Genomic DNA, 26,671 nt, shown 5'->3' with positions numbered 1-26,671 from the left:
AGCTTTTAGGTGTTGAAGTTTATAGAGTTGCAACAACTTCCTCTGCCAGGGCTCTTGTAAATATTCTGTATTTTAGTATATTCAAAGTGCAGCAGTCTGCATCCTTACAGGCATTCGGTTAGATTTACTTTCTGAGTTTAATTTACATGTTCTGAGTATCAATTCAATTTGTTTAGTCACTTTTCTTTATAGAAAGAAATTCTCTATATTTTCTTTATAGCAGAGATTTGGTAAATAGAGTTGTATCTAGAGGACTATTTATCTGGCCCAACCACATACTAGATGAAGCAAGTTGCATCAAGAGATGGCAAAATAAGGGCCTGAGTCTCCATAATATAAGAAATAGCTAGAAGGAAAACACAACAAACTACAGAGGAAAAGCTGCATGAAGGAAGCCTTGAGCTTTTGGCCATAAACCTATTCTGACAGTAGCAAGGATTTAGGGGAATCACAAGGGCAGTAACTTACCTGCAGGTTTCTCATGCTTGTTGTTTCTGGTTACCTTGTTTAGTAATTTTGTTCTGATAAGCAGAGGACTAAACAGTCAACAGAGCTAAAGTCATCTTAAGACTTGTTGAAGATGCTAAAACAAGAAATGGTTACCTTGGGGTACAGTGAGTCTGAGCTGGCTGATGTCAGGGAGTGACATTTAGTAGATTCTACTAAAAATATGTGTGTAGCTATTCAGTATTTTTAACTGATTAAAAACTGGTTAGAAGTCTGATCTCTGGAACTATTTCTTCGATGAACCTATTTTTCTTTTAATAAAAATAAAGTCACTTTTTGGCAGGGTTCTCAATAACCAATTGACAAGGCTATTTAAGTCTGCTTCCCAAAGTTTTATTTTTGTATCCTATTTGTCACCAGCTAATGAGCAGTGCAAAGTATTAGTTGCTGAAGCATGCGATTTGAGCGGCACTGGACTCACTGGGCACTGATTATTGAAACAGAAGTTAGTTGGTAAAGCTCCAAGAATCAGCTGAAACTTGGTTTTGAGTGTTGTTAGAACCACTTCCACACGTTTGCCTATGAATCAAAGGAAACATCATTACTGTCCCTTCAAATATGTTTTTAAAAAAATACCCTTGGGCCTTTGCCAGGGATTGTGCTTAGTGATACTGAGAAAATAACAAGCTGATTAAAACTCGTCTTTTATGCTCTATTTATTGGGAGTTTTTAACCTAGCATTTAAAAGCTCCATGTATGATTTTAGGACTCCATGCACACAGGAAAGAAGCAATCCTGACACAGAGTTGACAATTGAATGTAAGAGGCAAAATGTAAAAATGAGAAAGAAGGAAGCATTGACAGCATCACATAGAGAGGTTTTTTTTTGGTTTGTTCAGATTAGTGCTAAGGTAGACATGTCTGTCTGTTTGTTTAAGAAAGCAAAAGGAAATTTTGTAACGATAGATGAAAACCAGAACAATGAGGTAACTGAAGGGGCAGATTGGTGAAAGTGGAAAACTTTATTTGACAGTCTTGCAGTGCAATAGTGGAAGAAGTGGTATGCTTGAAGGAAATAACCTAGTCAAACATCCATTTTTCTACGTACCGTCCTAAGCTCATCATTTTTCTGCAGAACAGTGGATCTGTTAGGTATGACTGAAGTGATTGCTGCAATGAATAAGAGGTCTGCTGAAGTTTGTAAAGGTCTCATCAAATTGCCACTCCACCCTATGCATCTTCCTGCTTAAGCCTGGGACTATTAAAGACTCCTTTGTAACTAAAAGAAGCAGCATTTTGCCTATTACAATGCAAGTGGTGCTTTAGACTAGGTAAATACTTCCTGGTTCTTAACGTGATATTTAAGACTGCAATTCCCATTTCACATTTTATAATTTAGGTATTAATCTTTGACTCATCCCTGACATTCTCCTTCACACCTACAAGTACTTTGGTGTACAGTATGTTTTGGAATTTAACAAAATTAGATATACTGCACTTTGCCAGAGAATGACTAGAGATGGAGTACTTTTTTGCAAACCTAGCCAAGTTTAAAAAACCACTTCTGCATCCTTAGCAAGACCATGTGTGTCAGGGCAGCTATTGCACCCTAACACACTGGAGAGGAATAAACTGTGCAGATAGGTTAAAATGTTTCTCCTATCACTAAATTTTATTTTAATACCTTTCTTGTGTGCGCATCTCTGTGTATGTATGTATCTTCTCCCTGAAGAAGTTTTATGCTATAAGTATTTCAGATAGGGACTGTTCCACTTTATCTATTTCATGGATGAGCTCTCTGTATTTCAGGATCTCTCCCAGTATTTCCTAGGCCTATTCAGTGACCTGTAAGACATAGATCAGACATAGAAATGTCTCATTTCTGTTTTTCTTTTCCAAATTGATTGTGTATTTTCTAGTGGCATTCCAAGAAATTTAAATGCTGTGCAGCACATCAACAGAATCTGGTTTGGGAGCCAGATGCTGACATTGGCTTCCTCCTAATGTGCCATTGCACTTATGTCATAGCTGCTAACCCCTGCTGTAAAGCAGAGGTGAGTGTGTGGCAGAGATCAAGACTTCAAATATATTGTCCTACCTGTAACTTGGGTTTCATTCTGTGTGCTGGAGCCAGAACAGCTATGTCCTGAGGAAATACTGAGGAAATAGCTCTCTGTGCATTTATGCTGCTGGCCTTTAGCTTGATGGTTTGGGTTTGTTTTTTTTTTTGCTTGTTTTCTCCCTTATCACAAGCTAGTGTCCTGAATCTCATGTTGTTGGGTCTTTGTGCATGAAGGAACAACAGAATCTGAAAAATTGCAGAAAGGATGAAATGTAAGAAATTAATCTCAGAAGAACACTGACAATGAAGACAGCCTTGACAAGGGGGTGAGAGTTGGTGTGGATATATCTTACTAAAATGTATGGTGCACTTAGATATTGTGCCAGTGTGAAACAATGGCAAGGCACAGAAAGACTGCCCTACTGCCCCACTAATGGTAATGGTCTGTCCTTTCATCATTCTCTCTCTTATTCCCCTGTTTGCTTCCATGGAGCAAGGAAGCTCCTCTTCTATCAGCTTTTGCTACTGATTTCAATGAGAAAGTATTAGATGGTAAATTCTTTCAGGCAGGGATTGTTTCTTCATTGCCTGACACAGTGGGACTTTTGAGTCATGACTGCAGACATTAGGGAATCAGGCAAATTATGAGGAAGAATAGTAATGGAATAGCGCAAATTGTAAATGATTTATTTCCTGAAGATTGTTTAAAGCAGATGTACACAATGCTTAGTTGAATCTCTCAGCAAAATCCAGATCTGCAATGAATAGAGGAATGAAATGCAGCTGGGATGGAGCTGTCCCTTCTAACCACAGCGGAAGGAATACATTCAATTAATTACATCTTGGATATATGATCTTCTCAATCCCAGGTCATGACTGGGCTCCTTCTCCCAGCCAGCTCTAGGTTTAGACAGGGCAGAGTTTCACAGCATAGCAAACTGCTGGGGAGGAAGGGAGCCTGTAAAACAGCAGTGGATACAGAACTCTCTGCCAGAGCCATTTCAGTTGTTTGCTTTGCCGAGCTGCTGCTGCCAGGGAGTTTCAGTTCCTTCCAGAAGCAGCAGCTGCTGCCCCTCTAATTGCCCCAGAAACAGTGGAGACACAAGTTCAGCTTCTGTGGCAGAAGAAAACCCAGTGCCCCAAAAGTGGCTTTTGGCTGCCACTTTTGGGAGCAGCAGCCCTTGCTGGGGGAATCTCAAGTCACTCTCTATTTCACTAGCCAAGTTTTAGCATTTAACAGGCTCATAGTATTTATTAGTCACTCCAATATGAACAGATATTTCTCTGGTTACTCTTGAGTAAATAATCTTTTTCTAAGGGGGAAGGGTGGATCTTTCCACTGTGATTGCTTGTCCTCTTTCTGTCCTATCTTATCTCTTTGGAGTCTACTGCTGGATCTTGGGCTCACCATTTCTTCCACCATTCACCAACTTCATCGGGTGAATGTGATTTAAAGGAACAAATTTAAGTGGGGTTTTTTTTCAGAGAGAAAAGATGACAAGAAGTCTGTGACTAGATGATGGGAATTAATTTATTACAGAAACACACATGAGCTGTAAGAGCAAAAAAATCATGAATATGAAAATGGAAGGACACCTTTTTGGAATAATAATTGCAATAGTCCTATCATGCACCTAGGGAGGAATAACCCCATGCATCAATACAGGTTAAGGATTGATCTACTGGAAAGCAGCTCTGCAGAGAAGAACCTGGTGGACAACAACAAGCTGTCCATGAGCCAGCAGTCTGTCCTTGTGCCCAAGATGACCATTGGTATCCTGGGATATATTAGGAAAAGCATTGCCAGCAGGTCAACAGAGGTGATCCTCCCACCTTACTCAGCCCTAGTGAGGCCACACCTGGAGTACTGTGTCCAGTTCTGGGGTCCTCAAGACAAGAAAGACATGGAACTCCTGGAGTGAATCCAGTGGACAGCTGTAAAGCTGTTTAGGGGTCTGGAGCACCTCTTCTATGAAGAAACACTGGAAAGCTGGGCCCTGTTTATCTGGGAGAAGAGATGACTCCAGATGGAAACATGGGAAGTTTCACTTCAATATGAGAAAAAAACTTCTTTACTTTGAAGGTGATAGAGCACTGGAACAGGCTTCCCGGAGTGGCTGTTGAATCTCAGTCTCTGGAGATATTCAGAACCTGCCTGGACATGATCTTGTGCAACCTGCTCCAGCCAGGAGTTTGGACCAGATTTTTGTGACACAAGTAGGCTTTTCTTTTTATACCAATAATGACAATATATGGCTTTATCACAATCCTCCAGAGGATTGGGAAATCCAGTGGATTATTACTTAGTGAAAAATCTTTGCAGAAGACAGACAGGACTTGAATAGCAGGTGCTTGAGGGGCCAGACAAATAGTTATTTTAAGCTTCTAAATATATTTCTTCATTATAAAGATGGTGATCAACCATGTTCCTAAAGTGTACTCACATTTCAGAGTCTCATGGTGGCTTTCTAGTCACCTACAGAGGACTAGAATTCTCCCTTTGGCGAAGTAACTGAATACATTATTTCTACGTGACATTCTAGTTACACCATCTTCCTCAATTATTCATGATATGCATGAGAGGAAAAAAGGGGAGAAAATTACAACTTGCATCAGAACAATTGGGAGCTATTAAGAAAAGAAATTCTTATCATAAAGGTCTTGTAACACTAGGAAGACCTACCAAGGAGGTTGTGCTGTCCTTCAAGGGAAGATTTAAACTGTAGGTTAGAGAAACACCAGTGAAGAATGAGCTTGGTAAAGTTATTTCTGCTGTGGTGCACAGGGATTAGACAATTACTTGAGTCTCCTTCTGCCTTGCATTTCTATGAAGCTGGGCTTTTGTTGTTGTTTGCTGTGTGTTTATTGATCTATTCCAGTATACTCTTTCCCATTTAAACTGCAATTCTGCATTAAGTACTGCCTTCAAAAACCTTTTCCATTTTCAGTAATCTTTTTCCTGAAGAGTACACTACATCTCTCTTTTATTAAACACACGCTATCTGTATGTTCCAGTCCTCACTTTCTCAGGATTTTAGAGTTGTTTCCAGCAAGTTGTGTTTTCTCATAGGCTCCAGGCGTTGAGAGAAAAATTACAGCCTAGAAGCAAAAGTTTGCATACCTAAAAAAATGTTAATGTATCCCAATATGCAGTATTCACATGGGGCTTGCAGAAGATGGGCATAAAACCCAGACTGATTTCAGTAGTGCCAGCATTTGCCTAGAGGAGCCCATCATACACATTAGAGATGTTATACGCTATAGATACCGTTCAAATAGTCCCTTTCATTAGAGATGCTCTAATTCAGTTATCCATATCTTCAGTTACTCCATATCTTATTTTCATGCTAAACCATGTACAGAGCATTTTTACAAGGGCATGTAGTTGTAGGACAAAGGAGAACCACAAATCAAAAGAGTGTAGATTTAGACATGATAGTAGGAAGAAATGCTATGCTTTTAGGGAGGTGAAGCACTGGTACAGGTTGCCCAGAGAATCTGTGTATGCTCCATCCCTGGAAGTAATCGAGGACAGATTGGATGGGACTTTGGACACCCTGGTCTACAGGAAGTTGTCCTTCCCATGGCAGGGGGATTGGAACTAGATGATTTTAAGGTCCCTTCCAGCCCAAACCATGCTAGGATTGAGTCTCTGTTATTTCTACACCAGACAACTCTTCTCGTTTGTTATGAGACCCACTGAAGCCTCCCTGTGAGCTGCAGATGTTGAACTACCACAAAGAAGATTCTCAATAAAGAGACTCTATAAAGAGATTCTCAATAAAGAGAATCTCTAAAGAGAATATATTGTCTTTGGTCCTGTGGGCTCTTAGTAAAAGAAGTGAGGAATGGAAGATGGGATTACTCTGAAGTAACCTCTGGAGTAATTTTTGTTTGTTGGCCATTGACTATGTACAGAGCTGGGGGAGAATAGCTTCCCAGCTGAAGTATCTCCACAGGTGAGAAACTGGAGCAGGAGGAGGAGTGGTGGTGGCTCAATTCAAAATGCACTTATGTCCCTGGTCAAGTCCTGATAAGAAATTATTTATTGTTGGATGATTTTGTGGAAAGTTTTTATAGAACTCTGTGACAAAGTGTGTTCCTTACATGGTTCATGGGCAGAAGCCCTTTTTATCCTAATACTAGAACAATGTGAATACCAAATACTTTCCACAGTTGGTGAATTTCAGTTTAGGATCTGTTTCAAAACAGAGATTGGTTTTATCTGTGCATTTTACATCTTGGACTGAACTTCTTATATTCCTGTACCTACACAGGTGAAAAATATAAGCCAAGTAAGAATTACATGGAAAAATCTACATCACAGGGTTACAGAGGCAGGGTTTTATAGCATGCTACAATATTCACTCCATATACCAAGTGTCTCCTCCTTTCTCTAAACTCTATCCTATTCCTTTTTGGCACATTGCTCTTTCTACCTACCCACCACTACTCTTTCTACCTACCCCAGATAGAAAACTAAAGTTAAAAGGAATTGACCATGCCTTTGCAAGGCCCAATCCCTGAATCATTGTCTAAGCAGCTCCTTTACTGGAAAAGTTTCTGGTTAGACCTTCATCCAATTAAACCATACTAGAAGGCTACAGGTATTTGTCAATGGTCTATGCCTGCCAAAGGACTAGGACAAGGAATGTGAAAGAGAGATGATTTAGAGGAAGCAGCTGGCACTGTCTGGCTTTAGTCACCCTTGTAATGCTGCTGTGCCCACTTACTTCCTCTGCTGAAGTTGTTTCCTTTGCACGTTCTTTTTGAGGGAGCTTGGGTTGTTTAGCCTGGAGAAATGGAGGCTTGAGGACACCTTATTGCTTTCTACAACTGCCTGAAAGGAAGTTGTAGCAAGGTGAGTGTCAGTATCTTCTCCCAGGCATATAGCAACAGGAGAAGATGAAATGGCCTTAAGCTCCACCAGGGGAGGTTCAGGTTGGACATGAGGAACAATTTCTTCACTAAAGTGGTGGCAAAGCATTGGAAGAAACTGCCCAGGGAGGTGGTAGGATCACCATTCCTGGAGATGTTCAAGAAACATCTGGACATGGAACTTAGTGCTGTGGTTTAGTTCAAGTGGTGGTGTTGAATCAGAGGTTGGACTCAATGACCTTGGAGGTCTTTTCCAACTGTGATGATTCTATAATTCTAAAAGAAATACTGTAAAAAGCATTATCCTAAGTAAATTGCTCTCACTTTCTTCTTCATGCTGGGCATCTTTAAGAAGCATAAAATTCTGCGTAACTTTTAATGTTTTCTCTAAATCTACTATTTTCTATGAAGATACTCAGCGTAGCCTGCGGGTGATACCTGTCCTTGCCAACTGGTGATTGTTGCAAGACCTCTTGTTTGCAGAGAACTATGAGAAAGGATATAAGAACTCAGGCCACAGCAGAGCTACCTTATCTCTTGAGTTTAATGATGCGGATCCCTTACACACTTAAAATCACTACTTGAGATACCTGGGAGACATTCTGATAACTTAAGTGGTTTTGTTATTTTTTGTAACAATGACAGGGACAGTGTATTAGCACACAATAGCTCTCTTCTTGCCTGACTTATTTATCTAAGTATTTATAAGTTTATATGTGGATCTATGTTTACATATTTCAAAAATAGCTTTATATATTTCTTTAAAGCTGGCCTACTTGAAATTGAGATTTTTTTTTTTGTGCATGTCTGACTATTTCAAAGGAGGTAACAGCATTAAGTTATTACCTAGTATCCCTGCATTTAATAGTGATTTTACTGTACGGTGTTCAGCTCTGAAACAGGTATAGATAAAAGCTGTAAGGAATAGAGAACAAGTCAGATGATCTGGACAACCAAATAACTGTAAGCACGTTCTCTGTTACAGAATAGAGAATTGTTCATAACACAGAGCTGTAATCAATGGATACATTACTCCCTTCTGAAAAGGAGATTAAAGAAATCCATATTACTTCTATGTTTGAATTATTTTTATTTCAATATTTTCAGCCCCAAGTTCAAGCTGACTTTAAGTAACTTCAAAAGATGTAAGGGGCTAGGCAGAGGGAGGATTTCCAGAGACTGCTTCCTAACTTTAAAAGCTATTTCTATGACAGGGATTGGAGCCTGCAAAAATATTAAATACTGTCACTTTTTCTGGTTTGATAATCAATGCTTGATTTCTCCTCTCCCTCCTTCTTTTCCAAAGACATTGTAAGTTTTAATACTGGGCATTCCAAGACTACAAATACTACTGTTCAGACAAGATATTTTTGGCCTTTGCTAATTTCCACAATTGCTTTTTCAAAATCAATATTTTTTTAATTGGTCACTTGAGCTTTTTTCAGTGACGTTGAACCTCTGATGCATGTCACTTCAAAAGCATTTTCTAAACATTGTAGGCGTCATGGAGCAATTTTAGCATAAAAAGAAGGGTATAACTAGAGATGGCGGGGGAGCAAATTACATTTTGTATATATAGTATTAAATGCTTCCATTAGTTGCCATAGGGATGGGCAGAAGTTGGTCTGAAATGACAGCTTTTCTGATGCTTGATGTGTTTAAAAGGAAAACACTGGGGGGAGGGGGTTTTATTGTTATTGTTACCCTGGGATACTTTTATAGGGGAAGGTGAAATATTAAAGTCGTATTTCTCAAAAAAGATGCTTGGTGTCTACATAAACAGACCAGGCATCACCTTCACCTCGGCAGGGACACTGACCTCTACAAAACATGCATCTTTGTAGCTTCAGGGCTGTAATTCCACAGCTGCTCAGAGCTTCTCATTTCCTTTTGCAACACAGCAGCTATAACCACAACCCCTCCTCCTGAGCAGTGTCTGTAAATCTGCTGCAATCGTAACCCGTCCCACAATTACTGCTGCGCACACTCCCATTAACATGGGACCAGAGTGAGATCTGCTCGTCAGACCAAGCTTTTTGATTTGCTCACTCTAACATCCACTTGGCTCAACTACTGGAAATCAACTGCAAGCAAACCCTGGGTTTATAGTTACCATTTGAACTTCCACATGATTGTGACAAAAAGCTCAGAGGTGCGAGTCACATATCTCAGCGTGTGTTTTAAGCCTGCAGCCATTTGATGTTAAAGCTTTGTTCATGCCAAGCATGACCAGAAGCAGGATGCCAGCTGTGCAGTTAGCTGGCATTCAAGTCCCTGGAAATTTTGTGTGGATGGTGTGTGTGCCATACAAGGGACACTTGCTGGCTTCACTAACTGAAAAATGAAAATGCTTTATAAATTACTACTACACAATATGCAGATGAGAGTCAACTAAGTGGCTAAATAATACAACTTTGTGTTTCAGAAGGTAGTCTACAAGAGAAGAATCTGCTTTATAAGGATTGAAACTGAGGAAGCGTCTTACTGTCTATAATCTAAGTTCACTTTCCATTGATTTTTGGTAAGTTTTTAAAGAAGCACCATGAAATTATTTTTTAATCTGACTTCTACACTGTGTTAAAAGTACCTTTGTTCTTAATTCTCTCAAGGGCAATGTTTTATTGCTATTACTCATCACCCTGTGGAGCACTGAGCAGACACTGAATGCTATTTTGAGGAGACCACTCATAGATGGTGAAATGTCATTTGTCAGGGCTGTTGTTTGTAGTCTGCCTGACACACTGCTGTGTCAGTTCATGGAGATACACCTCACTGATGTGGCTCTAGTGTCTCTAATAATTAGTAAAACTTGGGCAACAGAAAAAAATGCTCAATTTTGCTTTGCAATAGAGTTGACAGAAAACAAGTACAACAAACATGAAACGCTGGACTGTCCTTGCCTGTAGTGTTTTAGAAACAATCTCCAGGTTTGTGTTCCATTAAAAGATCTCCTCTTTTGTCAAGCTGAAGAAGCTGGAGAAGAGGATCTGCATTAGCTGTTCCACAATACAATGCAAGTTTGGTATTAGTCCAACAAATTCCTTCTGAAGGTGCAAAGAAGGATTGCTCAAAGGCAAGAAGAAATTCTTTAAAATTAACAACACAAAGTTTTAAGTACTCTCCTGAGCCTGCCATGTATGGTTAAGGAGGAGGAGGACGTGGGCAGAAAGGCATGTCTGAAGAGACAGGAGAAGTCATGTAGCCCCCATCATGCTAATGGAATATGTAGCTGCAATACATATTCCTCTTTTGAGCCATACTTTTGATATCAGACAGAACTAACTTGACAACACTACAGTTTCACTACAATAAAGAAAGTATTAGGTTCCTCTGGCCTGTTTTCAGACTTTCATTTTTGACCTGCATTATGCAGGATCAAGTTCTTCAAAAAAGCACAGAGAACACTGCAATATGTAGTTGGACATACTTACATATATAAAATACTCGTGCACATTGAAAAAATTGCATCCAAACTAAGTTACAGGTACAGGTAAGCTTTGGAATAACTTTAATAGTGAGGTACAGTAAAATTCATCCAGACTTCTTGAGATATCTGGACAATTTTTTCAGTTATATTCACCTGTTTCGTTACAATTCCTGTAAATATTCCCACTGTGAAAGACACAGCTCCACAGTAGCTCCAGAGCAACATAAGGTAGGAAATATAAGACAGGAGGCTGTTTTCCCTGAAGCTCTCGTTGATCTGTCTTACCAGGGAGGTTAATCTTAAAAACAGGAGACCAAACCTGTTTTCCATAAGAGGAAATGGTGTGATTTTTTGGAGGATAATACAGTATAAAAACAGGAAAGGAGGTTAGGAGCATCCCACATAAGAAGGACACAGAGTTGTTGGGGCAAGTCCAGAGGACAGCCACAAAGATACTGAGAGGGCTGGTGCACCTATGCTATGAAGACAGGCGGAGAGAGTTGGGATTGTTCAGCCTGGACAAGAGAAGGGTCCATGGAGAATTCTGAACATTCCAGTACCTAAAGGGTGCGTGTGGGAGAGATGGAAAGGGACTTTTTACAAGGGCATGTAGTGATAGGATGGGGGAATTTGCTTTAAGTTAAAGAGGGAAGGTTTAGATTAGATACTGGGAAAAAAATCTTTACTGTGAGGTTGATGAGGCACTGGATGTGGATGACCTATCTCTGGGAAAGTTCAAAGCCAGGTTGGATGCAACTCTGAGCAAACCAATTTATTGGAAGGTGCCCTGCCCATGGCAGGGGGCTTGGATCTAAATGATCTTTAAGGTCCCTTCCAACCAAACCATTTTATGATTTTACAGTAAATTATTCAGAGACTGGCATTGATATGTATCATTTCTCTATGTATGCACAGTTCCCTATGAATATTAAATCAAATCGTGTTATTTAGAACTACACCTTGTAGATTCATTAATACTTCATAATTATGTCTTTGCCTTACATAAAGGCAGTTGGCAAAAAGTTGCTTGATTTTGTTCTAGCCAGAATGCAAGTCTCAAATTTTTATTTAATATAATCATGTTACTGTATTTATGTCCAGCTGCTCAGTTACTTTGGAATTGTTGATCCCATTTAAACCACTGACCAACTAAAACCAGGCTTATGAACAATCTGCTTTTGGTGCCATTTCTCAAATGCCACCAGGAGACTCTAAGCATGCAGTTTTTTCCAGTTTCCCAGTGCTAGTTTTCCCTTTCTTCCAAGGAAGGTTAAGACTGAGATAGTACCTGTATTAGTGCAAAATAAAGGCATTTCCTCTTACATATTTGACCAGCCACACTATCTTGTGCAGGGGGATAGCTCAAGCTTTTGTGACTGCTGAGTCCTAGCAGGATGGATGATTTTGTTGTCTTTGTTTCCAGCAGCTGATTTAGATCCTTTTGAAGTTCCTTTGCCAGAACTCCTTGGAAAGTGAGGAGGAAGTCAAAAGCCTTCACCTTCTTAACTGCTGAATGCTGGTGGGGCAGTGAAGGCAGGCTTATCCAAATCATCTATTTTACTTGTTTTCCTCCACTTTCCTTGCTGTAGATAGCTCTGTGTTTCACTATTTCCACTAAGTTGCCCGTGGGAGAGAACTAGAGAAAGTTCCTTTTCTTCCATTCCTGTGTAGTTTGTTACAGGAAAAAAAAAATCCAGTCATGTAATTGAGGAAAATGATGAGGGTCTATTAAAGTAGAAGAATTTCTGCCTGTATAAGGATTAGAGGAAATAGGCTTTAACATACGTGCTCTCCCAAATTCTCACTTCTCTGTTTATCATATAATTATGACTTCAACTTCTCCTCCCTCAAATGAAGGCATATCAAACTGCCATACATCATCTTAGAATAGGCTTTTACTATGCAGGATAGCTAACCATTGTTCTCAATGACAGCACTTTAAAGATTTTCTCAACTTGCCACTTCTTGAACTTCTTGTTCATGATATGCTGGAGCTGCCTCCTTTCAAGCTCATCTCTTCTGCAATGGAATCCACGCAGTTCTTGCTTTGCACCTAAATAACAAGAATGTGACCTTGATGCTATGAAAGCACTGCCCAAACCTTCCACTGATCTCAAGAGCCAGAGCTAGCTTTACATTCTCTTTAATGTTTCTGGATATTGGTAACTTTTATGGCAGAAGCATTAAAAGTAAATACTGGCGCTGGAAGCACCTTCTTCTGGGCATCTCTCATTAACTTCTTATGTGGTTTCAGCCTAAGGATCCCAAAATGGAGTTGTACAAAATTTGTAGGAAGTTCTGAAAGCATCAATGTTAGTCTCTATCTCCGTAAAGAATCTGCAAACCTCATTTGAATATTTTTGTCTTTTGCTGTTTTTTATGTGCATCATAATATCTGTCTTGCATTACAAATAAGAAATAGAGAACACATTTGTGTCCTAATTTTGGTAGCAATCCTCTCTTTTTAACATATCTAAGCACAAGACTAATCATTATAATTAAAAAAACCCCATTCTTCACAGCTTAGGGGCTTAAACTTTTATATTCTTCCTTTATTCTGAATGTATCCCTCAGGAAACAACTCTCTGTAATAATCACCTTGCCTACACTTCTTCAGTCACACATTACATTCTCTCTCCCACTTTCTTTCAGGTTAATATTAGTGTTTGTCAGCAGCAGACTCTTTTTTCAAGGCTCTGAGTCATTACAGTAACAGTTATGTTCTCAATAGAGAGTTCAGGGTAGGAAAAAACCTCAGCCCAATGCCTACAAGTATCTGACTGTTAGAGAACCAGAAGGCTACTCACTCCTTTCTCACTCCTTTTAAATGCCAAGTGTTCAATTACGTTCCTCTTGAGATTTGGGAGGTTTTTTTGTTGGCTTTCTTTTTTTAATTTGGGAAAAAGTCAAATGTGATGTAGTAGGTTACTAAAGCTCACTATGAGGAATTTTGGCTTCAGATTTTTCCTAAGTGTGATAGGTTTTTTCCAAGTATTTCTTTAGCAGAGTTTGATTGGTTGGTATTATGGTCTAGCTCACAAGGCATTCAGTCTCTGTCTAGTCCTATATAGATACCTGTGTATGTTACAAAATCACTTCACCCGTTATCCTAAAGAGGGATCTATGCTGATAATTCAGTCAGTAGCAGAAGTTTTGCAAGTTTGGCTTCGGGCCTTGACAGAGCAGAGGAAAAACAGAGAGCTAGAGAGTACAGTTTCTGGTTCTGGCTACTGCTGCCCTTCCTTGTCCTCTTCTCTGAGATGCTCTGCTGTTCTTTGGAAACCAAGTCAGAGTACACATCTCAGTGGACTGTGCTTTAGCACAAGAGTTGTGCAGAACTTTCCCACTGAGCCTCAGGGGCATGTGAAGACTGATCTGGGGATCATCCTTAAAACAGATCTAGACATGTAAGCTTTTCAACTGAACTGGATGTTCTGGATTTCTGTTTCTGAGGGCTGAGCCCTTCCTGGGCTGTGGGTCAAATCTGAGCCCACACCACAATCCTAGATATTTTCTAATCAAGCAGGCAAGGATTTCCCTCATGATGATGAATGCTACAGAAGCATATAAATACATAGGTACTGTTATCTTTCTTGTTGCTAAGTGCTCCCTAGTCAGAAAGAGCTCTTAACAGTTGTCAGAAATGCTGCACTATAATTTAAAATAAACTGTAAATCCCTGAGATGGATGAAAGTATCAAGATGGATGATGTTGCAATGGTCAGTAGAGAGGCTGCTGGTGATTTCAATGACTTTTCTTGCCAGTCATGATTGAAGATGACCATGCATATTGAAAGGGACACAGCAAAGAGGATCAGGAGGATACATCAAAGGCTAAAAGATAGGTGCTATTAAACATTCTCCAGCCTGCAAGCCTGTAGTTTTTTTTCAATTTCCTTCTGACTGAGAGATTGTGTCCCGAGGAAAAACCAAAAGTATTCCATATTGCTTGCAAACAGGCATAATCCTTGGAGTGAGTGATGTTCCTGTCTTCCATTTTTCTTCTGAATCTCTGTGCTGCCAGTCTTTCTTATTTTTCCTGGTTTTATGTTAAAGAAAGCCAGCTTGCCTAAACAGGCAATTGGCCCCTGTTCCATAAGATAATGGATCCAACTATTATTAGAGGCCAGCTTGGAGGTACAGCTATACAACTCCATAGCTATACAGCTACTGTTCAATAGTCACCATGGCAAATACAAACCCTCCAAAATGCAAAGATGAAGGTGCTAGCAACTCTCCAAAATGCAAATAAAGCAGCTTGCAGTGTTCTCATGGATTGCTTTTGCTTTAATTTGTCTTAAGGAATGAAAATGTTTGTCACATCTCTGAAAACAGAAACACAGTTTGGTAAACCTCATCTACCACTAAGGTGGCACAGGGAGACACCTACTCAATCCAACTATATTTAGTGGAGTACCAGTGTAGGAACAGCCATACCAGACTCGGAGTTCATGTAGCTTTTCCTTATCTTTGATGCTGTCTGGGTGCTCTGGAAAAGAATATAAGAAGTCTTAGGAATGGGAAGCCATGTAGTAATCTCATCATGGGGATTCTTATTTTCTAACTTGCTCCAAAAAAATCCCTTTACTCTGAGGGTTTATTCATCTTCTTGGGTTTCTTCTTAAAAACAAACAAAAAATCCTGTGCTACTTGATATAGAGTTTTCTGATACTGAAAAGCCCCAGATTTGAGCACCAGTAATGTTTGGTGGCAATGGATTTTAGAAGGTATTTATATCTGACCTTTTGAGCAAAATATCTGCAAAAATGAGAAGACTAGGTCTGTCTGCTTATTGTCACTTCTCTTGACCAGCACTCCTGAGTTTAAATTTATCAAAGGATCATTTTATCACTACCTTCTTCAATTTCTTACTCACTTCCAAAAAGGCTTTAGGGAGCTTCTCAGAGACCTGCTGGAAAAAGCAGGGTCATGATCCTCTTGTGAGGGATGCCCATGCAACTTAATAGCATGGCCCTTCTTAGCCCCTAGTGCCTGGCTTGATCAGGATTCCAAACTATTTGCAGCTTCAGTAATACTAAACTAGATCAGCCATAAGCCACAAAGAGATAACTGCTATATTTCAGTTTATTAGCTATTCAAGCTCACTTTTAAACTTTTAAAAGGCAAATTATAATTTAAAAGATCTTGGTAGAAACATATTCTGCTTTCATGGTCTATGGATATGCATGTTTAAGCTATCATGCCATGACACTGTGCTCTTTGATTTATATTTTTACTGATGCTTTGACTGAGTAGTTTGTTGCAATGTACTGCTAAATGAAGGAAAAATCAAAAACTGCATCAGACAACCACTCTGTATTTCATTCTAGAAAATAGCTGGCAATTATAATTACTCACCATGTTTCTGGCTCAGAATAAAAGTGGCATTGCACAAAAAAACCACACTGAACATTCATCGTGATTAGAAAATGCTCCATACCTTGGAGTGCAGTGGAGACATAAGAATAATTTTAAATGCAAATTAAATTGTGGGGGTAGCAAAGAGAACAGATAAAAGACAGTAAAACAAAGCCTTTCACTTTCCTCAAATTAGCAGGCTAATGTAGTATAAAAAAAATCAGTTCTACTCAGATCTGTGCTAAGAGCTTTCATTTCATCATAATATAAAACAGCAGATCCGTCACCTTTCTCTATTCAGTACTCTTGATTTCGAGGTTGAAGTGAAAATTAGAAGCTGTTCTTTCTGGCTCACAGACTGGGTTGCATTTGCTTAGTCTTATTCCATGACAGTAGGATGGAAAGAGGTCAGTAACACTGGTAAGTACTTCTGCATCTGATTTTATTTATTTATTTTTAAAATCTTTCAGTGCTTTGGCTTTTTGTCAATGTGCATTTCCTAAAAAAAGCTACATTGTGTATTTTGTAAAAGGCTGTATCTTAAGCAGAAATGCAATGATTCCTTGAGAATGCTTGTATCAGATGTTAGAGCTCCTTCAAGAATGAACGAATTCCTTACAGTAGGAATTCTGTAATAGGAAAGGTTTCTCAATATTCTATATATTTCATTTTTCTATATGTTTCATATTTCATTACTGGAACATTTTGTATGTTGCTTTTCTGTCTGCCTTGTCCAACAAGCAGTACCAGATAAGAAATGAATCTCTTCTCAAGATGTTATTTGCATTATATTCATAGCAAAACAATCTCATTACCCTTATGGTAAATGATGGAGTAAGCAGATATTTTCGTTAGTGAAAGCAAACTATTAGATAAAACATAATGTTATGTTTAAATTTAACCATTATGAAGCATTAAAAATATCTCAGAATCTGAGATGCAACAAGGAAGATCGACATGTAAAACAAATTCTTAAGGAAACTTGATACAGATTTTTTTCCTTGGGAAAGTTTTTATCAAATCAAAACCAGGGGCTTAATTTTTTTAGTACGAAGGGCGAGGGGGAGTGGGGGAGATGAACGTAGTGTCACCTCCTGTTGCTAAGTAACAACATCTCCTGGCCATTTTTATCTGATAAAGGAAGTCCAGTTGACGTTATGCATTATTCATCAGAGTTCCAATCAAACAATCAAAATTGTTTGCTTACACTGGGGACATTTAGTAAGATCAAAGAAACCCTCCTTGAAACTACTGGAGCTTACACCACTGCCAGAGAGCCCTTGATACTCTGCAGTAAGTATCATTTCTGGTTTGGGAATGCTACAGTAAAGTGAATTGCTGTGGAACGTAAAAGTTTTCTCATCAGGACAGACTTCTGAATTTTAAAAGGACTGCATGTTGATTGATGAGAACTGAATCAAAGGAAAAAGGTAAAGCTTTGGAAACCTAGTTTCCTGACTTTTCACAACAAAATTGAAGGAATTACTTGAAGCAAGAATCAGACTCCCCGTCTCAAACCTTTTTGTTAGGTTTGCACGGAAAAGGACTAGAGGTATTTTTGTCTGTCTGTCTTAAAATACATGTTGTTCAGAGTTGTTTGCATGCTTATGATTACATGCTGTGGTGAACTGTGATGTGGGTGAGAGAACAGGGTTGTGTGTTCTCTGCAAATCCTGATTTTTTAATGTGAGTTTTTAGAAGTATAATAAAATGCAGAAGGTACTAATGAAGCTGGAGAAGGGTCACAATATCTTTCCAGGAACTCTGCCAGGCACAGGCAAACATAATTCAGTGTACAGCTTGGAGAGTTGTAATCCAGGATCACAGCAGATCTACGATTCAAAAGGATGCCAAAAATATGAATCTTTGCTACAAAACAGTGCTAGGAGTATCCTACCATTTCTTAATGATTGCTCTTACCACATATTTTAAAACTGATGGTGGAATGTTCTGTTGCTACTTCTGGTCAGCAAGAGGAGAGAGGAAAGGCAAGGTTGGCTTCTGGTCTATTTAGGTGGAGTGAAGTATCCAGAATATTGTCTCTTCCTTTCTAGTGCAGCATTTTGGCATAAGTGGCAAGAATGTAATCTTTAATGTAGACTGTTATAGTAGTGCCTACTCAGAGGCACTGGCTGTGAATCTGGCTAAAGGAGGTCCCTGTCCTGAGCTTTTCTGATTTTCTTTTTAAGGGCAAATGTAACAGGCAGATGAATCCAAATATGTGTCTTAAGAAATGGAGACTGTGACTAGAATACAGGTGATTGTACTAGGAAGATACAAGGAATCTTGTTAATACTGCAGTAGCACTTTTCTGTTTTATCTTTAGACAAGGTTTTGAACCAAACATTCTAAAATAGAAAAGGATGTTTATGAAGTTCTATGAATAGTGACTTGAAAACACTTTGACCCTAATATGCCAGATGAAGTACATTAGTGACTGCGTACACAGTACTTTCCACCAGCTTTTTTCTCTGACATCTCTGTAATCTTTTCTAGGAATCTGACTGATCGTTCATACCGGAGTATTGTACACAAAGCACCTTCAAAATGGACTACTTTTTGGATGTCGAGTCTGCTCACAGACTGTTTTACAGTCAAGGAGCCCAAGGTAAGAAACTCTGGCACTGACTCAGAAAATTACTAGTTTAACTGTACCGGTAAAATGTATATGGCCAGATAGGGGCCAGTGACCAAGATACTTAAGTGTTGAGAGGGCACAGGGCCTGCAAAATGCATGGGCTTTAAAAGGGACTACAAGAAGAGTAATGGTGGGGTTGATCTGCCCTCTCAGAGGATAAGGAGGAGCTGTGAGAGCTGTTGCATGTGCTGCGGGAGCAAAAAGAGCTGCCAAGACACAGGTTCTGGTGTTGCAGAACCTAAATGGACACGACAGAGGAGACAGCAATGGCCTGCAGCTTGCTGAGTAAGCCTGTGGTGTCTTTTCCCTTCCTCCTCTTTCTTCTCAGTGCTGACAGGATCATAAGGTGATGTTTTTCAGGAAAAACTGGTTTGGGAAGGCCCTGAGGCAGTCCCCCACCCGGTTTGCACAGAGCAGCTCTCACTGGTCTTCATCATCCCCTGTGAAATACTGGCCCTCACAGAGCAGCAGCAGGGTGAGAGGGGAAGGGTAACCAAGATCCACTGCTTTAATGTAGTTGAGACTTGTTCACAACATAGATGATATTTTTGGTAAAGTCAGTTCACATTTTTCTCACCAGCTCTATATTTGGAGAAAACTTGCAATTTCAGAGAGAAGGGTTTTTTTTTCCTTAAACTTTAAACACCATATTAAATTCAAGAAAATTGTAAGAGCCAAGTAGCTCTTCAGCCATTTTTGTTTCTACACACTGCCTGTTTTTTGAAAATGGGATCCATTTTTCTTCCACTATTAATTTCACTGGTTGCTAATCAAATGCAAAGTCTGGACAATAGAGTTTGGACTTCCCTCTGGAGGCTATTCTCCCAGAGCAAGATATAATCCACCCACAGGATGCCACCATCCCAGGATAATGGGGAGCAGTACCGCCTCTGACCTCTGGCTCAGCTGAGGTGCTGCTGCCTAACACATGCTGTGTTGCTTAGCTGCTGTCTCAGTTGTTGTGATACAATTTCATCTGTACCAGTTGTAGAAAGTCTTTCTTGTCACAACACAGCTTCCTGCATTGAACAAGAGAAGTAAATACTAAGCACCACAAAATCGGGGAAAAACCACTGAGGGCAATGAGTGATTTTGATGGGTTTTTTCCCTCCATCTCTAAAATACAACAAACACCTGGGTGTTGCTAAGAAGTAATTTTGAAATATGTTATTCAACCCTCTTTGAGCAGAGAGGTTGGACTAGATGACCTCCTGTTACCAGTTCCAACCATAACAATTTTGTGATATCTCTATGGGAACAAATCATTTCTATTCCATCGAAACTAAAATGCAGGAATATACATCTCACCGCTTTACAAACTATAGCAAATTATCAACAGCATCCCAATGCCCTGTGCACTGCAACATACAGAGGCAACTTCAAAGAAAGAACATGTGATCATGCAATGAAACTCTATTACACTCATGTGCACAGGGTGACTCGTAAGGGTTGTGCAGGCCAACTTTGCTATAACTATATCCAAGCAAGCAAGATTGAAAAAACATTATTATCTGACCCATACTTGGAGAAATTATATCGTTAGCAGATATAGAAATGCTTGTGCTGATCAGTTATTAAATCCAAAACAAGGAAAAAAATTCATTATGCAGAACTGTATTCCTTGATACAAATGTCATCAGCAGGGAGCTGACCTCTAGGTCTGTCATGTGGACTTCTATCCCTTGGCCAAAACAAGTAGGAGCTAGCACTGAGACTTGGAGATTTTTTGTTGCCCTGCTTAGGAATGTTTTATGAAAGTTACCAATTACATGCTTCCCCTGTGCACCAGTGTCCCACACCCTAACTACCTCCACAACTAGAAACATTGACAGAAAAGCCATGCTGCACTTAGGCTCTGTCCCCTTCCACTTTTCACCTTTCTCATTGCTCTTTTTACTGCATTTCTCGCAGCTCCTGCCCTTTGCATCTCTTACCTCTACATGCCTGAGGTGAGGCCTCTTCCCCAAACTCTAGTAACCTCCCCCTCTCTTCTATTTCTGTGCTTGAGGTCAGCTGCTCTCCAACAAGCTGAGTGCCAGCAGGGAAATTGCTCTGAGCATGGAAGAGACAATGCTTCTGCTTTACATTCTCAAATGCTGCAACACAGCAGCCCCCTGGCAACAGGAGAGGTGCTTGAGGGGAAGAACAGATGAGCAATTACAGTGGCAATAGGATGTGAGATGAAATGTGGCCTGTGCAGAGAGAAGTTTCAGGAGGCTTTCACTGAGCCTCTCTGAGGTGCACAGACTACTTTAGCAGGCCGAACAATAAGCCTCTGGAAGAATTATGGTCATCAAGCTTTTCTGCAGTAAATGCCTTTATGACTACCTTTAGCCCCAAACTTCTAAATAACCCCTTCCTCTCAGCTGCTTTACCCCCAGAACAGAACAAGCAACTCAAACCTATTGAGTGTGTATTCATGCTGCCTATACAGCTCTGCTAACTCCTGTTGCCCTTTTACCTTATGCCAAATTTTAAGGCTGTCTTCCAAAAAACAAGCCCTTTCATATGAGGTAATGGCATGATATCTCCAAACATGGGCAAAATCATCATATTTCTTTCCTTCTCCACCTTCTGAGAAACAGGCTAACTGCATTAAGCTTTAACTTTCTGAAACCGCCCCCAAAACACACTGAATGTGAGGCACTCATCCGCAATAAATAGCATAGCTCAAGTAGCTAGGATGGAACTGAACAAAAGGTCTGCAAGAAAGCATTGCCAACAGATCTGCCTAATGGGATTGCAAGTAACTATTTGATGTTGATATTATAGCATGACACTATTAGCAAATCACACTATCAAACAGCATGTGTATATGCATTAAAACTGCAATAAGAACTGAGTGAAAGAAGACTACAGTATTCTGCCATTAAATTAGAAACAACATCAGAAAACAGTATATGTATTGATAGTGTAGTTATATTGTTAGTTATTGCATTACAAAGTGCTCTGTTTACAAAATGTAGAATGGGAGTTTATGACCCACTCAACTCTTTCATGAGATTTGAAGGTCTCTGCCCTTTAGTACTCCAGATCAAGAAAAAAGTCTTTCCACTGTTTTCACATTAATGACATGACAATGTTACAAATGGCAGCTGTAAAGCACTCATTCTCATTTCTAGTCATTCCTTGTGGGTGGAAGAGAAGGGAAGGAATAGGATGCAAAATGTTGGGAAGGAACTCAAAGAGCTATGATGTCATTGACAACTGATGACATAAAATTCTACCTGGCCTGGGGTCTTATGTAGTTGAATGTGTGATACTCTGACCTCAACAAATAGACTGAGACAGGGTTTTGTCCTCCAGCAACTAACCCACCGGTTCTCTGCACCTTACTGCCTGCACTAACACCCACACCTTGTCCCTGCTCCTGCAGAAAGATGCAAACTGCCTTTGCTGTTTTAGGGTAGGAGGAGAGAGGTGTTACTTTATGAGTTGCCACCTCTCCCATCCTCTCCTCTGCAGGAGCAGCTATCACCTCACTTCCATGTGCTGAGCACAGAGCAGAGAAATGCTTGCCCGTTCAGGCTGTTCTGCTGTTCAAACAGCTGTTCCCTGTTTCCTTCAAGGAAAGTGAAGCAGGAGGGATGGAAAAGTCACAAAAGCTGGATCTGCCAGTAGGATTAGCTAGATTTAGAATACTTGGTAAATGAAGCCAGCTGGCTGTAGTCTTCAAACACAAGCCAGAAATATCCTAAGCTCTGCAGCCCTCCTGACTGTCTCTTCTGTACTGTATGTTGGAATCTAGGAGCTGGTGGGATGTCCTTGCCAAGTGCGTAATGCCTGGTGACGCATCTGCAAATCAGAAACAGGAAAGAAAGGACTGTGATCCTTTGGATCCAGCCTCTTGCCCTTGGAAAGCCTGAATCTGAAATCTAAGCATGAAGCTGGACTTTCATTTTCAAAAAAGCCTTCTCCTTCTGAAGTGTCTGGATGATACTGGTTATTCTTGGCTGCAAATGTATTCTAAATGCAAATCTATCATGGCTTTCAGCTGCAAGGGCTGAAAGTATGTAATGTGGCCTGGAATAGGATTTGGTTCACTTATTCCTTAGGTGGCCTCAGTGAAGATGTTTTTACCTAAGAGTTCTAACTAGCTTAGCATGTATCAGAAAAAATGTCATTTTAAAAGCAGGATTCACCTAATCTTAGAAAGCTTCCTTGGATTAAGGTAAGTCTTGCCTCTATACTGATTATGAAAGCCTAGACAGTGAACTTGAGTGAAAGATGCCTGTGCTAATGGCATTTGTTTGCATAGAGGAATGGCAAGATAGAATCTAATTCAGAAAAGGGAGTAACTTCCCCAAAATGGGTAAAGCTGTAATCCAAAGCTGTAAATGTGAAGATTTCATCTTGGCTGTAGCCTGCTTTGGAGAGGCATCATTGATCTTGAAGTTCTATATAAAAATTATGCCTTTGGGCATGAAAAGAAAGACTTCACATTTGACAGAGCTGAGCAGGCAGGCACTGAGGAGCAGCAGAAGTGAGCAGCTCTGTAAGGGAAAATAAACCCAGAGTCACTGAAACAGGCAGAGGCAGCAGCCTCACCTATGAGAGGTAAAGCACGGCAGCACGCGAGCCAAGCAGGTCTGGTGACAGTCATCAGGTTTAGTCAGGAGTTCAGACCATCAGACAAGTCCATGGAGGATGAGGCAGGCATGAGACTAAGCAGGACATGAAGTCAGCAGTCTGGATGTGGATCAGTGAGGAATGTAGCCAGCCACAGGCATAGCTGAAGCCTTGCTCAGCAAATGGGCAGTGGCCACAATGTAAGTGTAACTCCAAAATCAGGGAGAAAGCAGATGTTGAGGCTTCTTGCTTCTCTCTCAAGAAGCTCCAAAGCTGGTCAGGGCCTCTTAAACCACTCTCTCCAACAGCCGTACTATGTCAAAGAGCCTGCCTTGAGCCACAGCCAACTAAACTCTGTGCAAGGAGTGCACACAGAGCTGTTGGTACCTGGCTTTCACCTAGGCTCCATCACCTAGGATTAAGAACTGAGAAACCCCTCCCTCCCCGCCATTGTATACCAGGGGAGCTGAGCACCTGGATGAACTCTAAGAGAGAAGAATAATTCCTGCCCATGTACATTGCAAGTGAAGGCTTTAGGTACTGCCGTAAAAGGGGATTTGCCCATCACAGACAGCACATAGCACTTTTCCGCAGGCATGATCTGATGGAATGGGGCCCAAGACTCACCCTCTCTTAGTGCCTCTAGCAACAGCATGCCAGTCTGACAGCATGGGCGTACAGTGCAGTGTCAGGGTGCCACTCTGGGATGCAGGCATCCATCTTTGTACCACAGTGTGACTCTCAGGTCCCTGCCGGGAGTTTGGGTTCAGCTCTCACATGACTTCTGACTCAATAAAATACTTTCTAATTTCCTGTGAGAAAGCTGTGCATCCATTTATATCCTATAACCTTATATCTTATATCCTTTCATACCAGCAGGGCACACCAACTTAAAATTAACTATTTAATTAAAATTAACTATGTTAATTATTTTGAAGATTCTGCTACATTCCTTGAAGTTGCTTGCTCGGCCATTTGGTACAATACACTGCACCTATTTAAATAAGTGAACAAAACTCTCTTGCAGGTTTATCTCAAGCTATCCATTGTACCTATAAATAAGTTACAGACAGACTTACATTAGGTATGCTTTTATTGGTTGCAACATTCATGTAATTTACTTAATTTAATTTACATTCATCAGGAGCATGAATGAATAAAAAATGGAAAGTAAAAAAAAATATAGAAATAAAAATCTAGTACATACCGCCAAGGGTAACAAGTTTGTATAGACACCTAGGCCATGACTACTCAAAAGATTTCAGGAAATCATTCTTCTTGTTAAGGTTTAATAAAGTACGCTCAGGTATAGTTTTAATTCCACATTTTTCTGTTACTCTATGTTTCCACAATATTTATTTCACTGTGCTTTATTTTTTGCTCATTTATTTTAATTCAGTCAGTGCTGATTCATTCTAGATGTTTGATTTAATCACTGCTGACTCTTCATTGCTACTTTCCTTCTGCTTTTGCATATTAAATTGGGTCCAGTGTTTTATAAAAACATATTGCTGCAGAATCCTCAGATCCTAATCCAGAATTATTCTACTCTGGATATCCCTCTATCCACCAAAATGTTATGATTAATCCATCCAATATGTTAATGTATTTTCAAAGTTATGATAGCTTCCAGGTCTCTTTTATCTATGTGATATCACTAGTTCTTAGACTGACATCAATATCAGAAGAATTAGTAACATCAAATGTGCATTCTTAATAAAATGTCCCTACCTTTAAATATCATTAAGAAACTGATCAACATCAACCTTTTCCTCATCCTTTTTAGAATTCTTTTCCTACTTCCTCTTCTGGCATATCCCCACTATTGAGAATTTCAGAACAGCCTATGCCTTTGGACATAGAGAAATAAGCAAGCTTCACCTAAAATGTACAAAAAATGCTAGTTAGGTGTATTGTGCATACTTTTTAACCAAATTCCACAAACCAGCAGAATGAACATGCACATAAATGTGGATATCCTTTCACACGGGTACAGTTGTTTGCAATCCTTGGGACTGTGGTCGAATACGATGTATCCATGTACTTTGTTTCAGATTACTGAAGTCCATCAAGACAGATTTCAACAGCTTTGCTTTAGAGACATGGAGCAATCTATATGCATGTGCTTCTGTGTTTATGTGGGAGACACAAGCCTATAAATCTTTCTTCATAAATGACAAATTATGTCCTCTTCACATGTTCCACTCTCTGCCTCTCTTGCAACTCATACTCCATTTCCCAAATCTAATCCTCCAAATGTTGTCCTTTCACCTTCTTTTAAATGCAACTGATAAAGTGAAGTGGCATTAAACCAGACCAAAAGATTTTTTTCCTGGTAAACATTCAATTGAACCCACTGCCTGGTTTGTCTTTAAGGAAGAATATTCACAGCCGAATAATGTACAAAAGGAGTATCATGTGCTAGATGAATCAAAATGTACCCGAACTCATATTTTTAAAGCTTCCATTTAGCCAAAAATATATTTCTGCATGCATTATTCACATGCAGATATTTTATGCCATGGTGAGCCCTCTCCAATGAAGGAGAACTGAGTAAGATCCCATATGTTTCTCTAGCGGAAAAAAGTAGCAAGGAAGAAGAATCCTATTCAATCAGCAATAGAAGGACTGCAATTAAAATATTTTTATAGGGATTTTACAAAAATTGTTTAAAATTTGCCCTGAGAAACAAGGTTTTCCTCAGAAAAGCCTTTGAGATTTCTGATGTAAACCAGCATCCCCCTTGTGGCTATATCAGTGTTATTTGAAGCTGCTTGATGATTCTATGCATCAGGAACACAGCCTTTCTACATCTACACAAGAAACATTTCAGCACTTCACTTGTACTAAGATAAAAATCATCATATTTCAAAGATTTACCATTTTGAGGTCAAAATGTACTCTGCAAATTAGGGTTTCTTGGTGAAGACCCTATTGAGTCAAAAATGACCAAGGTACTTGTGTCACCAATGAGTTATTTTAGTAAAGGCTGATTGGTAAAAGTGGGTGGAAAAATCTAAATGAATATTACGTTTTCTCCAATTAATTTTTAGGAAGATGCCATTTCACCTCTGAAATTTTTCCAATTAATTTTTTTTTCTAAGTAACACAACTCTTAAAAAAATCAATATTATAACTCTTCAAAACATAAAGGTAGTTCTTGGCGAACAAAAATTACTACTAACATTTTTATTAAAATATGTGGAAAAGTATCTTAAAGGAAAAAATGGAAGGCATCAAAAATTCTTTGCAAACCACCCTTCATATTTTCAGTGATTTTAAGGAGTATTCAA

General features: G+C 39.6%; 1 protein-coding gene across 7 annotated transcripts in view; it reads left to right on the top strand.

Annotated features, from left to right (window-relative positions):
- The first annotated feature begins 16,281 nt into the window (after positions 1-16,281).
- Positions 16,282-26,671, top strand: part of PHACTR1 (phosphatase and actin regulator 1) — a 301,804-nt gene continuing 291,414 nt past the window's right edge. For 2 of the 7 annotated variants that reach the window (XM_054515620.1, XM_054515622.1), the window contains exon 1: positions 18,668-18,779. In XM_054515620.1, the coding sequence (XP_054371595.1) occupies positions 18,719-18,779 (61 nt within the window). In that variant the 5' untranslated portion in view covers positions 18,668-18,718. Of the gene's footprint in view, positions 16,592-17,330; positions 17,465-17,535; positions 17,602-17,632; positions 17,724-18,667; positions 18,780-26,671 lie in introns of those variants that run through there. The other 5 variants (XM_036406273.2, XM_036406271.2, XM_036406270.2 and 2 more) reach the window with 5 other exon arrangements.

The sequence above is a fragment of the Molothrus ater genome, chromosome 1, assembly GCF_012460135.2.
Source record: "Molothrus ater isolate BHLD 08-10-18 breed brown headed cowbird chromosome 1, BPBGC_Mater_1.1, whole genome shotgun sequence".
NCBI classification, from domain to species: domain Eukaryota; kingdom Metazoa; phylum Chordata; class Aves; order Passeriformes; family Icteridae; genus Molothrus; species Molothrus ater.
The sequence above is the reverse complement of the archived record's forward strand: the minus strand, read 5'-3'. Positions and strand labels throughout refer to the sequence as shown.